This window comes from Rhipicephalus microplus, chromosome 4, assembly GCF_043290135.1.
Source record: "Rhipicephalus microplus isolate Deutch F79 chromosome 4, USDA_Rmic, whole genome shotgun sequence".
Lineage (NCBI taxonomy): Eukaryota > Metazoa > Arthropoda > Arachnida > Ixodida > Ixodidae > Rhipicephalus > Rhipicephalus microplus.
The window spans coordinates 225,132,311-225,146,924 of NC_134703.1; the positions used below are offsets into that span (position 1 = coordinate 225,132,311).

Consider the following 14,614-nt stretch of genomic DNA (forward strand, 5'->3'; position numbering starts at 1 on the left):
CCATTAAGCTAGGCCAGTGCTTGGGACTTGTTGGCAAACTTGCCTTAGGCAGGCTTGATGTGGTGAAAGCAATCGCGTTACAACAATCTATAAAGCGTTTTAAAACTGCAAAAGAACAACCAGTCGTTGCATAATGCGAATAGCGTAACGAGTGGGCCATCCAATGCTCCAAACCATCACAAAAGCTTGTTCTTATTCCGCTATCAACTGTGGCACATACCCACTTCAGCCACAATTCCTCATCGTCGTCAGCCACTGCATGGACAATCGGCACAAAATTCCTTGAAAGTTGTTAAGCGGATACCACGCTTCTCAGAAGAATGACGAAAAATAGCATAGCGAAGTAAGACGGTAATTTGGGCCAGTTGGTTAGGATCCATCGTGAACTTACTTACAGCGCAACATCAGAAAAAATACAGGACAGGATGTAGGCTGCCAGTGCCTATATATATATATATCCTCCTGAGTTCCAGCTATGGGGATTTGTCCAAAATATTGGACATGAAATACCCCATCACTACAAAGATCTCAGCATGTTTTCTTCCTCAAAAACCACTTGTCCAATATTTTGGACATCTACTGGCGCCCTCCATGAAGTTTTGTCGAAATTGCGCCAGGAGATCGCGAAACAAAGAAGAAAACATGGTGGCGTTCAACAGGGCAATCTTCTAGAAGTTAAACGGCGAAAGTTAAGGTTCACCTTTCTGTTGGTTTTTTTATTATTTGTTAATTTTTGAATAATAGCTTGCAGTTATTCCGGAATTTGTCACACTTTTCTTCAGTAACCTTGCTTTGTGTTGCTTCAGGCCCACTACTTAACGCTTTAATTAAGTTTCAGCGTCCAATTAGTTAGACATCACGCCATACCAAAAGCACAGGCATAACGGAAATAATAAGCTTCACTTTTTATCTTCGTCACCTACACACCCAGTTGTGAAAGTTTCAGGAAATTCCGTGGACCAAAATCCAACCCGGAAGTCAGGAGGATATATATATATATATATATATATATATATATATATATATATATATATATATATATATATATATATATATATATATATATATATTGTTAGGTTTGGCCTGGCGATCGTCTCCCAATCCCTTCGGCGCCCGGTCTGACGGACGCTGTCAAGTATTTGAGTGATTATCCAGACCAGGCGGCGGGCAGAGGCGAGTCCCGTCCTTCAAGTGCGGACCCTTTGGTCGTCCCTTCGAGCAGCAGCGTGACTGATGACTTCGTCGACTCGTCGGGCGACAGGAGGGCTGGCGTGGCTGGCGTGGCCGGCGCCGGAGCTGACCGAGGAGCGGCGCTCCCTTTTGATCCCCATTCACCAAGCCGACCGGCCGATTGCCTATGCTCGTCATGCATTGTACGTGCTAGCCGGAGGACGAGACGTCGTGTCGCCAAGACGCCGTTAACCATTCGAGAGAGGCCAAAAAAGACAGCCTCTTCCTGGAGGAGACTCACGGCCACCGCAGATCACCTCGCTAATTGAGCGAACAAAATCGGCGGACCCTTTGAAGTATGCTGCCAGGATCGTGGGAACTCTCGAGTGGCGGCACACACACGACGCGGAAGAGCCCTGCTGGCGCCACCACCGTGCAGTGTTCATGTGGACCTTGCATGCTCGCCTCCCTCACCTGTGTGTGCGTGATTGGTGTTCGACTCTGAGAGGAGGAGCCCGACAGGGCATAAAACGACGCGGCAGAGTGCTGGACATCGGGCTCTGAACTATGTAGTGTTCAACCACCACGCTCGTGGTTTGTGAAACCACTATCCCTTCTTGTCTGTAAATATGTGTAAATAGTACCATAAACCCCTGTTTTGTTTTTCGTATCCTCCTGCCTTCCTCCTTCCTGCGACCTTAACAATATATATATATATACTTTTCACCCCGTTTTTTCCAATAAACAACAGTTGTGAGTCAGCGCCGTCTTTTCTTTCTCTTTTGCTCCTTCCCTGTCCTGTATTTTTTTTTTTTTTAGTGTTGCGCTGTAAGTTCCAATGGGTAGCATAGTGAATACTGGCCTACTACCCAAAAGTTTATTATTAATGCAATAGTGAGTACCAAGCAAGTGTGCTTGCAGTAGTTACCCAATGAGTGTTTTGAAAAGGCTCTGAAAGACCGTTCTTGTAGCTTTCGCTGTGACTGTGCTGCACATACCGTGCAGGCCTGGCGTTTTTTTTCTTGCTTCGACAACTTGCACTCCATGGTGTTGTCATCACCCCGTCAGCCCTTGAATTCGCAACTTTCACTGCCTAAAGAGGGCGCAAGTGTAAGTCCAACATGGCTGTCAATTGGGGGATCGTGCAGCCGTTGCTTTAGCGGTCACCGACGGGGTGACCGTCACTTCAAGCTGCTTAGTATTTTCGGTTGCAGCCACCATGTTGCAAAGCTGTGCTTTAGAAGGTCATTGACTCTGGCATGTATAACACTGGGTGTTGAGAAACACGTGTGTGGTGCATTACTGAAGGAAAAGAAGTTTTGAACGTAGGTCGCATTGTTAGCTGAGGTGCGAAGGAATGAACGTACAGCTTTGTGAACACTATCCAAGTATTGTGCCTGCTGACTTGCTGACCATGGAAATACATGCACTAGCCATGGCTCGAATTGAGAACTAACGAAACGATGAAAGCAAGTTCACGCACTGCCCTGAATTATTTACTTTAGTAAAGGAGGACGGGTGTATTTTTTCTCGACGAGTTATTCTCGCTGGCTTTGCATGTGTGACTGGCACCTATGGATCGTAGTTATTTTTTCTTTACCTGCAGGCAGTAGAGAAACACCTGTTGCTTACTAGTACAGTAGTTCACTCTTAGCTTATAGGTCATACAAGTGGATGGCTGCACTTTTCCAAGGCTAAGTGCATCCGAGGCATTTTGCACGGAAGCAAAAGTGGCAGCCTTCGTTCTTGTCTAATGTATTTTAGCTATGATGCACGACTACAAAATAATCAGTGGTGCTGTTAAGAGTGCAACCATCCACTCGCATGATCTAGCAAACAGTAAGTCGTGATGTCGGTGTTCGAGCCTGTTATTGCTCTGCACAGGAGAAACGCTGCTTTAACGCACTTCTAAACACAAGAAACTTGGTTTATTTACGTGAACAAGCGTGATCAATGAGGTAGTAAAGCATGTACCAAAATTTCAAGCATGCTTGGAAGCTGATTACATAACTATAGATTTATTAATTTCAAATGAAACATTTATTTCCATCATATATAGTCTTCCAGGTGAAGGACAACAACGAAAAAAATCGGCGGATAGGCTGCCTCACTAATCACTGTCAGCCACACCACATTATGGTTGGCGTATGTGCACAGCAAGAAAAATAAAGTAATAAGCAAGTGAAAATATGTGATGAGCGCAGAATAAATTTAAAGTCCAACAGTCTAGAAAAAAAAGATGAATGAAAAGATATATATATTTGTAAGAAGTGCTTCTCCGTCTTTACTCATAGGCATGCGTACGGGTGGGTGCAGACGGAGGGGGGACCCTGGTAACCTGAGAATGTCACCCACAAACAGTGATATAATAAAAACGTGGAGAACTTCGACAAGCCTTCGCGCCCACCTGAAGGAAAACTCTGAGCGTGCTTATTCTTCGACTGAGCCCCGTCGCGGTGGTCTAGTGGCTATCTGTTTTACTACTTGGCTGCTGACCCGCAGGTCGCGGGTTCAAATCCCTGCTGCGGCGGCTGCATTTCCGATGGAGGTGGAAATGTCGTAGGTCCGTGTGCTCAGATTTGGGTGCACGTTAAAGAACCCCAGGTGGTCAAAACTTCCGGAGCCCTCCACTACGGCGTCTCTCATAATCATATGGTGGTTTTGGGACGTTAAACCCCACAAATCAATCAATCAATTATTCTTCGACTGAAATGGTGCGATTCGAGTACAAACATTTCTTTTGTTTCTGCCTCTCTTGCAGGGTTACTGCTCGTGAAAAGCAGGAAACCTCGTCTTTGACTGCACGGCCCGTGCACAGCGGCATCTATCACATTTCATGATTCTTCCACCTGTAGCTCACAGTGAGCAAAGAATAAAAAGTAAACCATTGCTACTACAACTCGCAGTACCGTCAGACTTCGGTAGTTGACTGCTGAATTAAGAATCTCCGTAAAAAAAAAATGCCTGCGACAAAATATAAAGCACAAGCGAACCGCCAAAGTGAGACCGACTGAACGGCTGGCTGCGCGGGCATCCCCCAAACGACAGTTATGACACCGGCCGCATGGCGTCACCACCATCTGTGAAAGTTGCGAATACTGAACTTTTTTAAATCAGGGCCCAGTTCTGCTGAATATGTTCTTTTCGGGGAAATAAAACTATTTCATTTTATTCCTTTTATTAAAAACCCAAAGGGTCCCTCTCTTAAGCATTTGCCGAAGATGGCTCAAAGCAAAGACAGTCGTGCCAATATTCCCTAAATAAGTATTATTAATTAACTCAGTACTCAATTAATTGGATGCAATAACATAGTTAACTTTACTAATTCACAACTCAGTTATTTACCTTGAGTATGATCATAACAAACATGCTAATCATTTGCAGGGCTTTCCCTTTCCTAGACGTCAGTAAGCTGAGCCATGTGCCTGCTTCATTCAGAAGTGCAACAGCCGAAATAGAATTCGGAGCAAATTTTACAGCAGCAGTATCTTACTTTTGGAGCACTAAAATGCAAATTTAGAGCAGCCTACGGGAAATAAAACATCTATCTTTTTAACATGAAGGACCAAATGGGAGCAAAAACGACTTTTATTTAGAAAAATAGTATGTTCAAGCTATTCAACATTACCTAAATCATGCAGAGTAAAGATGAGCGTGCTTTTCTGTCCTTTTATTGCCCTGTTTTTGTGCACGTCAAGAAAGTTATAATATGAATACATACCAACTCGCCCAGCTATCTGTTTTACTACAATGAGTGCCCCGCCCCGGTGGTATGGTGGTTAAGGTACTCGGCTGCTGATCTGCAGGTCGCGGGATCAAATCCCTGCTGTGGCAGCTACATTTCCGATGGAGGCAAAAATGTTGTAGGCCCGTGTACTCAGATTTGGGTGCACGTTAAAGAACCCCAGGTAGTCGAAATTTTCGGAGCCCTCCACTAAGGCGTCTCTTATAATCATATGGTGATTTTGGGACGTTAAACCTCACAAGTCTATCAATCAACTACAATGAGCACTGCTGTTTCAATAAAACTAGTATTTCGATCTACCCCACCGAGCAAACAATGTTAAGGTTCACTTTAGCACTTGCCACACCTGACAAATCCTTTGACAGAATTCCTAAATTAAAACGTGAATCTGCCAAGCTGACGGTCAAGTGATTCGTGGAACCAAAGAGAAGAGGCGGCGAACAAAAAAAAAAAAAAAGCTCGCGCAGTTTTTTTTTGTTTTTTTTTTTTAGAACAGCAGAAATGTCATGTACTGCTCCAAATGATCGCCAGTAACTTTTTCACACGTTAGCGATCATACTAGTGCTCACAATTACGCTGTTGTATACACGCGTGAGTAACTGAACGAAATTTGCTGTCCCATAAGTAACGCCAACAGCCCCTTCTGAATTATAGCATGCTTTTGCATAAGGCACTGGTGTATAGCAGGGAAGGTGGTTTAACCAGCATTCTGCTCGAATTAGAACAAGGCCAATAAATTTTCGATAACCCCTACGCCCCCCCTCATCTCTCCTTTTTTTGTTAGTTTTTATTTATTTTTTCTTCATTTTTGCAACAATACAACATTGTCATGGTGTTAGTGGCAAAAGGTGACGTAAAAAACATCACCTGACTAAACATCTAGCACTCACTGCTAAGAGTAACCACGTGCGTGTGGTAAATAATCAACAAAAAGTACTAGCACGCATAAATAAACAGTAGAAAAACATGTATACAGTGGCGGAATTGCAGAAAACAGAAATACAACTATAACTTAGTACAAGATATATCATATACACAACTAACGCAAAAGGAATGGTACAAAAACAGACTTACAGACATATTGACAATAATAGCATTGCACTACACAAATTACAAAGAATGAGTAAAGAAATACATAATTAACAAAATGAGGCTCTAAATGAGTAAACATTCAGAAATTGCATTTTATGAAAATTCATCAGCACAGTGAAAGAAATATTTTTTCCATGGCTTGTCGAAGGCTGCTAGTGTGTGATTTGTAGTGGTACAGGGCATTCAATCTTTGTGGGTCTTATGAGGTTTGGAATTTGCCAGTTTAATTATTGTTGTCCATAATTTGTTATGGTCTTTGGCATAATATATGCCAAATGTATGCTGAAGTGGTACATAGGGCAATTGTTTTTGTAAGTGAATAGAATTGTTGGAGAGACGGTTGCATATTGAGAATAAATGAGCTGAGAGAGTCGATGAGTATACATTGCAAAAATTCTGAGTATTTGACTCACAATGAAATAGGAGATAACATGTTTATGATATGATAAATTATGAACAATACGGATAGCTTTTTTTGCATAATGATTAAGTTGTTATAATTGTTTTGAGATGTAACCCTCTAAACAAGCAAAACTTTTCGAGTCGCTTGCAAGGTGCGTCTACCAGATGAAGTAACAGTTGTGCATGCCCGTTGGTCTGGTGACAGCACCGGATATCTATCCCCGGTACAACGCAACTACTGCAACATCAAGACAAAAGAATGTTTTTTGTGCCATTGTTATGGTGAGCAACCTGGTCGCCGGCCACACCGACGTTCGCAGCACGTAGACTCTGTTCACGTGGGGAAAATGCAGTATGCGCTCCCAGCTCTGGCTCCTGTGGCAATAGCAGCTGTGGCATGTTAATGCCACCGCTGGGAACACGGCTTTGTTAGTTTATGTGGTCGATCGCCTCTCGCGAGTGCCCTGACCTAATGAGATTAAGGTTAGGGTGATAAGATAATTGTGGTCTAAAGTTATAGTCTATGCACTTCAATTTATTGATAACTCAAACTGCAGGTGAGCAACATACGTGGCCTCCATTTCTCGCTGAAATTAGCGCAACTGAGAAAGTTCTGAGGCTGGTCGGGCATTTTGGCACGGTGTGGTGGAACTTGAGCGAATTTCATGGTTTGGCGCAGCTCGGGGCAAGAATGGCAAAATGAATCAAATCGACGCATTTGGTGCAGCTGTTGCACCCCTGTTCATTTCGTGCACAGCTATTCTGTAGGTTCTTTCCAAGACACAACAAGATAGCCATCTTTATTGTCTCCTTAAATGTCTTGGTTTCACACTTTCACAGACATGAAGTGATAGTGTCACAAACACCATATCTGTCTTTTTTTTTTTCTTACATACACGCCCTATAGATATAGTCAACTTAATTTACAGCTCCTGTGTGTGACCTTACAAGATGTCGGGGAGTTCCAGGCTTCTTTGCTCTGTTGGCTTTTCTGTACACACCAGCTGGACCCTCGTCATATGACATGTAAGGCATAACTGATTATACGAACAGCGCAAGTTAGAAGTAGTTATAGCGTAACTACAAGAGCGAAAAAAACAAGGATAGGAAAGAGTGCCTGGATGCCATTCTTGAAGTTGTTGTCCCTAGTCGTTTAGGTTTGTTTAAAAATTACTTGTATCCTCTGGAAGTTAATCATGAGCCACTGTCTGGTAATTTGATTAGGTTCTTATATCTAACACGCTCCTTCTTCGGAGCAATTATTTGTGCTGGCTCTTCTCACCAGGAAGTAGTAAACCCCTTTTACCTTTCCACTCAGCTCATTCAGAACAGGTGAAAAGAGGTATCATTCATGTTTGTTTTGTTAAAGCTTTTAGGAGGTCATGCCCGCGCTCGGTGCAAGGCAGTTCCAAAACACAGGTAGAGTGCCTCTCAAGCGTTGGTTACTTGAACGCCTTGATTTCTGCTATTGCGGAAAAGCTCTTAAAGCAAATCATTGTTATATGTTTTCGATTATGAATAAACTTCAAACATCAAAATTCAAATGAAAAATTAGAGAGGGTGATCTCAGCCTCAAAATGCGTCAGTTCCAATGAACTGAGCTGCAGTCTTTTATCTGCATAATGTTCCACATAGGCTGAAAAAAAAAAACTAAACGCACTGGTATCACTGTTGCAATTTCTGCCCAGGAAAAGCTATCAAGGCTTTGTAAGTTGGTTAATAATCCAGCTGAAAACACAGAACTCGCTTTGTACCTTGTGTAATTGGTGTCGTATATGCTATTCCTCTATCTTGCAGTAAGATATACATAGGGCAAACTGGAAGGTGCTCGAAAGACCGTTTAATAGAGCAAGCACAATAATAATGTGCACACTGCGGTTCAAAGATACTTCGGAATTCAGTGCCGAGACTGCGGCTACGTGCTCCTGTTTGAGCGTTGCGAGGTAGTAGGCAAGCACTACTTGCAGGCCACACGTGAGATAATTGATGCCTATCACATGAGTAAGTTTGATGGTAAATGTGTAAGTTGCTATCAGTTGCGCTGTTGCAAAAAGAGATTGCATATCTCGATCATTTTTAAGCAACATGTGTATTTGTTTCGAGCTCAATCAACAAGAGACAAGAGTTTTGCTGCCATTGTATTGCAGCGGTTGTTAACTGCACATTTCTACGCATCCAGATTTTCTTCTTTTTTTTCGCCCATACATGTACGTCAATCCGCTATTAACGGCGCACTTTTCTATCCTTGTTTTTTTTTCTTTTCCGTAGTTACGCTGTAACTACGTCTAAATTGCACTGTTCGTATATTCAGTCATGTCCTACCAATTTACCCAAGTTTCCACGCTAAATATAAGGCTTTTGCCGTAATAATCCAGGGGAAAATTTTCTGCTGGTTCCCTGCTGGCTTTAGTTGGAACCAGCAGTTAGGCTGCTGGCTTCTTGCTGATTGTACTGGTTCCAGCAGTGTGCCTACTGGTTTTCTGCTGGTTCCAGCAGGGTGCCTACTGGTTCTTTATTGGGACCAGCACGTTGCCTACTAGCTTGTTGATGGTCTCAGCAAGCTACCTGCTGGTTTTACTGGTTCCAGCAGTGTGCCCATTAGTTTTCTGCTGATTCCAGCAGGGTGCCTACTGGCTCTTTACTGGGACCAGTACACTGCCTACTGATCTGCTGGTGGTCCCAGCAAGCTGCCCGCTGGCTGTACTGGTACCAGCTACTCCTTAGTAGCATTATACTGGTATCTATTATTGGCATTGTTTTTTTTTTTTCAAACTAATACTGAATACTTAGCTACTTAATAAATATACTGCACAATAAAAAGTTTTATTATTTATTTACAGGTAAAAGCATAAGAAATAGTAGTCTTATATAACATATAAATTATTATGACGTCTTAGCGCGGTAGTTTAATACAACACATGTTATGCTGTTGTCGTCCCTTGTCTGTCTTTGCATTTGTATGTTCGGTGTGTTAGCTGCAAGTTTTCTCTGGAATCTGTGTGACATGAGCATGTAATAGTTTATTTTTGGGTCAATTACATCTGTGGAAAGTGTAACAAGTGAATATCAACCTACTTGAGCTGTTCTTGGTGCAATGCTATGCGGTGTCTTGGTTTCGTGAGTGATCGAGGCCCACCTTGTATCTCAGCGATCGATCTTTCATGCAGGTAAATCACATGAAAGATCAAGTTATTTCAAATATAAGTAAACCGTACGTATCCAGAATGCTTCTGCGCTTTATCAAGCTCACTGTCATCGTACATTGGTGTTTGTGATGTTAATGAATTCGCATATGCGTGCCGGTTGCTGTAAGTAAGCCACGATCCTTTGTCTCTGTGTAATGAAGTATTAACACACTGCTTAATTCTAGTTTTCTGAGTGAACTAATGGGGCTGTATAGATGTAAAAGTTATTCGCTTAATATGTACGTCGTCGTGCGCACTGCTTCCCGCGAATAGATGTTAAGTAGAATTTTTAAAGATTGATATCTGCTGTTACGATCTGCATTGACAACAAAATATTTTATTTTGTTATAGATTGCCTACATCACTTGGCTGCCCTTGACAATACAGACATCTGTGGTGTGGATCAAGGTCCCCTGTAGATTTTCATTCGGAACAGTTTAAGCGGGAGCCAAAGCTGGCAGATTATCGTTTTCAAGTGTAAATAGTATATTTTTAATAAATGTAATAGATCAACGCTTGTGTGTTATGGGTGTATTTAACAGACTTTTCAAACACAGCCCTTTTAGAACTACATGCTATTGAGGGGAACAAACTTATTCTGCTCATTAGTATCACTGTAACTCGTATTACTAACTCATACTAAGTATTACGAAAATGAAATGTGACGATTGTTCAGCTGTGAAGGGACCAACTTCCAGTTGAAAACAGGCCGCATTTAAGCTGGTTTGAGCTGCAATAAAGCTTGCAGCTGACAATATATGCAGCTCAAATCAGGCTTATTGCCTGCTTTGTTTCTTGGAGGTGTGCTACATGTCAGCGAGTTACAAGTTGGCCAACTGCCTCCAACACTGTGCTTGAACCACCAGCTACTGGTTCCATCAGCTGCTGGTTTCAACACCTGCTGTAACCACCGGCTACTGGTTCCATCAGCTACTGGTTACATCACCTTCTGGTTCTATTACCTACTGGGAATGTGCTAATAAACCAGCACTGCTGGAACCAATAGCCAACCAGCAGAAAATTTTCGCCTGGGAAGATAGCTACTTTCGTTTTGATCTTTGTTTCAGCATTCATAAAGAACCCTTGAGAAATGTTTTTGCCCCCCTATTGTGATGAGAGACTACAGGCCTTGACTCACGTCCCCAGCTTCAAGCGTGACTGTCTCTTGTGAGAAGTGGCCAGTATCCTTCAAATTTGTGACAATTGCGACTCAGCATCACGCTCACTACCCAAAAACTTAACAGTCTTCTTCCTTTGAACCCCCGCACACACAGATGCTTCTACAACTATGCAGCAACAAGGATCCCAATGGCCATCCGGTGATCGCCTGCAAGGTTCAGAAACATTATTCAATCCTACAGTAATAAAAGACCTAAATTCCTGCCACACCATATTACAATAAGCAGGAGTGATGCCGTTCCCTTCCGTTTACTACAGATACTCTTACCCAACTCAGGACATCATATGCCATCGCTACCCAAACCTATACCCCCTTATTCTGTGCCCCCAAAACGGGAGGGGGCCACATAACAACACTGCAGTACATGCTCTGGGAATGTGCTGGCCACAATGGTATTGAAACCAATGCCCAAAAAGCATCGAGCTCACACATTCGCACAAGCAGCCTGGCTGCAAGCGCTTCAGGCACTTTCTTATTGAGTCCTGCCACCGCAGGGAGGTGGCCCTCAAAAGCTCGAAGCTGAATAACCAGCTAAGGGCCATCCAGTGAGCCAAGGATGCCACCCTAGCCCAAGGCCTCCAAGTGACCATCTAAGGTTACCAAAACCAAACTGCCGACTCATTCTACTCAGTAATTTTTATCTATTCTTCCCATTATGCTCACGCTAAAGTTTTTTTTTTTAAATTGACCATTCTGAAGATACAATAAAAACAGTGACCCAGCATTAGCTGAAATGAGTACATACTGGAGCTTCCCTTCAGCAGGTCCAGCTCGGAGCACATCTGAGATGACAATTGATGGCTCACCACTGGTGAAGTGTGGGTTGTCCCGGCCACCACTAACAGCAATGCCAAAACCATAGCCAGGAACCTGCGGGAAGCAATTCTGCAGCCATCCGCCATTGCTAGCCACCACACTCACCCGCCCCAGTGTCACATGATGGTGCTCCCACCGAGCCCGCTCACCGCCCTGCAATACAAGGTCACATCATTACTGCAGCCTTTAACATGCCTGTGCAAAAAAAAACATTCATTTCAGTGGCAGTCAGTGTGAATGCAAGTGTCCATTAGTAGGCCCAAACATGTCTACTGGGTTGCAGGAAAATTAGATGACACAAACTGCCAAAACCATAAAACAACGCGAAAGTAAATAGCGTCACTCGCAACAAGCTTTATTTTTGCAAAACCACAGCAAAATATACAACATGCTATACATGTACAAGAACACACCATCACAACAATCGGCCACTCTCAGTACAATAAAAAAATTCAACCTCAGCCGATTTCCTCACAACCGACATACCGCTAATACAGATATTTTTTTTCCTTCTAATGTAGTATGCTTCTAGCATCTCTTGCTCAATCACCTACTCACTTCTACTAAGAATGGTGATTAGGCAAATTTTGCCTCACGTCTACATGTGCTGCAGTGCACAGGCAAAAGTTACGAAATATTGTTCTTGACCAAAAGATCACGCTCCCCCTTTCGATCGTTTATGCATCGGCCAGTCTGGCCAATGTAGCCCCTTTCACAGAAGAGCGGAATTTCATAGACCACTCCCATCACAAAGATGACTGTGGGCGTCGAATATCTCTTATCACTTGGGGCAGGCATGGGTCCTTTTGAAATCTCTGGGCACAGACCCCACAGCTTCCTTGGTACAGAAAACACCACAGGTACTTTAAACCTATTAGCTACCTTTTTAAACGGGTAATGGCAGAAAATTTTGCAGCCGACATAGCCTACGGGATCGATTCCCATGAACATGACTATATTATCTGCAAAATATCAACATTTATTATAGCTTGAAAGCTATTTTACATGAATTTTGAAGTTTGCATGTACAATCGATACCCTGGCGCTACTGACACACTCAAAACTCACCCTCGGTGACCACCTAGTTATCTCAGGTGCCCCCACTGCAATCAATACCTTAAGTTATAATGACATTCTGTGCTCACACGACAATTCGTGATCACTCGTTTTGTGCTCACATGACTTCCTGAGGGCCAACTTTAGGTAAGAAATGACTATACCACTTTTTTACAACCTTTGAGTGCTTCGACCAGATATTTAACAGTGGCTTTGAAGACCTTGGAGAATACTGCCAGGAAACGTCGTTCTTCTGAAGCATCAAGGAGATGTCTAGAAGTTGTATTACACCATTCTGAGGCAATTCTTTCATAAAGTTCCGTTGAATTCAAATTCTTTGCTGACTCTACCAAAGATCAGGTGATTGTCTACGTAATGAAACAGCACCTTAATAATAGCATCACCGATGAGACCCTACAAATGTACGTCGCTCTTGCTAACACATAAATCATTAAAAACAGGAGCTACCTTAAAACCAACCTATATCTTCGATTTCTGAACATAAACGCCTTCTTTCCAACCTATCAGTGGCAAGTTCATTACATAGAAAATTTGGTTTTAAATCCTTCGATTTATTTTTCAGAAAAAGGCATCTCGAAAAATAGCTGTTGCTAGCTATTTGCAGAACTGTCTATTCTCCGAGTGTTTCATATCCTTTTCTTATGCTTAATTTTCAGGCACATCTGTGAAATGCTTATCAAGCACCCCCACCATTTTCGTAGATATGAAATAAGCGCCGAATGAGCACCAATGGCCAGTTCGGGTCCGGGCAAGCACACCCCCTCCCAAATTCGATTGGATTATTTTTCACCATACAGGGGTTGTTGTGGGAAGAGCACTTTCCCAACACTTTACGTTAGTTCAGTTCCTTTCAGAAGAGAACCCCGGGGGCTTTGAAATTTTTAGTATAGATATTGAACACCTTTATAACTCTTGGTCACATGAAGACTTGCTAAGATGTGATAATGTCTGTATTAGTGAACATGGGCCTTAGACGACTTTCACCGTCAAATGAAGCGTTTTGAGGGGACTTTTTTTTAGAAATTGGGCTGGCCTGATTTACGTACACCTAATTACACGTCAGCAGTATCGAATATACGACACTTTCGGTGCAGGTGACGCAAGAGGGGTCGATGCATCAACACGAGGTTCAGTGAGCAGGACTATCACTGCTCCAGGAAAGATGCAGGCTACTTGGCCATGCACTGTAGGGATTGCGGTTGCGCACCCATATTGGGCAACACGAGGGTGGTGTGTAAAAAAAAGGCTGAAACGCAATAGTGGTGTTCATTGTCCTTATCAAAAAAACTCCCAGTTCTGCCACTAGGGCGAAGCAATGAGTGTGAGAAATCAGAATGACTACATACTGGAGCTTCCTTTCAGCAGGTCCAGCTCAGAGCACATTTGAGATGACAATCGATGGCTCACCACTGGTGAAGTGTGGGTTGTCCCGGCCACCACTAACAGCAATGCCAAAACCATAGCCAGGCTCTTTTTTTTGTGTGTGTGTGTGACTCTGGGGCACCGAGAAAGGGGTGCGCAAATTACGTGGGGATTTCACAAACCAATACGAAAAAAATGTGTAATGGTCCTAATGCGCACAGTATATATACAACAAAACAATTTCGATAAATTGGAGCAAGAACGAAGTGTACTTATTTATTTACAGAATTAGCACATTACTTTAAGCAGTCATTTCCGGTCACACGTGGTCTAGTAAGAATCCCTGATCAAAAGCTCCGATAGAGAATAATCGTCGCGGCCGCTACCACCGCCCTCCCAAAGCGCGTCGCCCTCCGTTCTGTCCAGCGCATTCAAATGTCTCATTTTCTTGAAGCTCTTCTCAACAATGCTAGGAGAAACTAGGTCCCACGACAAGGCGATACCCGAGGACCTACACACTCGCACATAATTGAAAAGTCCTTCTTCAACGACAGAAAACTTGTATGAGCAAGCATGCACCTTTTT

General features: G+C 43.0%; 2 protein-coding genes across 2 annotated transcripts in view; both read right to left on the bottom strand.

The window, feature by feature from the left end:
* pyd (zonula occludens-like protein polychaetoid) overlaps positions 1 to 14,614 on the bottom strand; it is a gene marked incomplete at its 5' end in the record, with an annotated part of 754,603 nt that overhangs the window by 679,563 nt on the left and 60,426 nt on the right. The window contains 2 exons of the mRNA XM_075893243.1: positions 11,520 to 11,644; positions 11,696 to 11,743. Of these exons, the coding sequence (XP_075749358.1) occupies positions 11,520 to 11,644; positions 11,696 to 11,743 (173 nt within the window). The remainder of the gene's footprint in view (positions 1 to 11,519; positions 11,645 to 11,695; positions 11,744 to 14,614) is intronic.
* The window catches only part of LOC142813835 (uncharacterized), a 213,605-nt gene that overhangs the window by 124,053 nt on the left and 74,938 nt on the right, over positions 1 to 14,614 (bottom strand). The gene's annotated exons all lie outside the window — the stretch shown is intronic.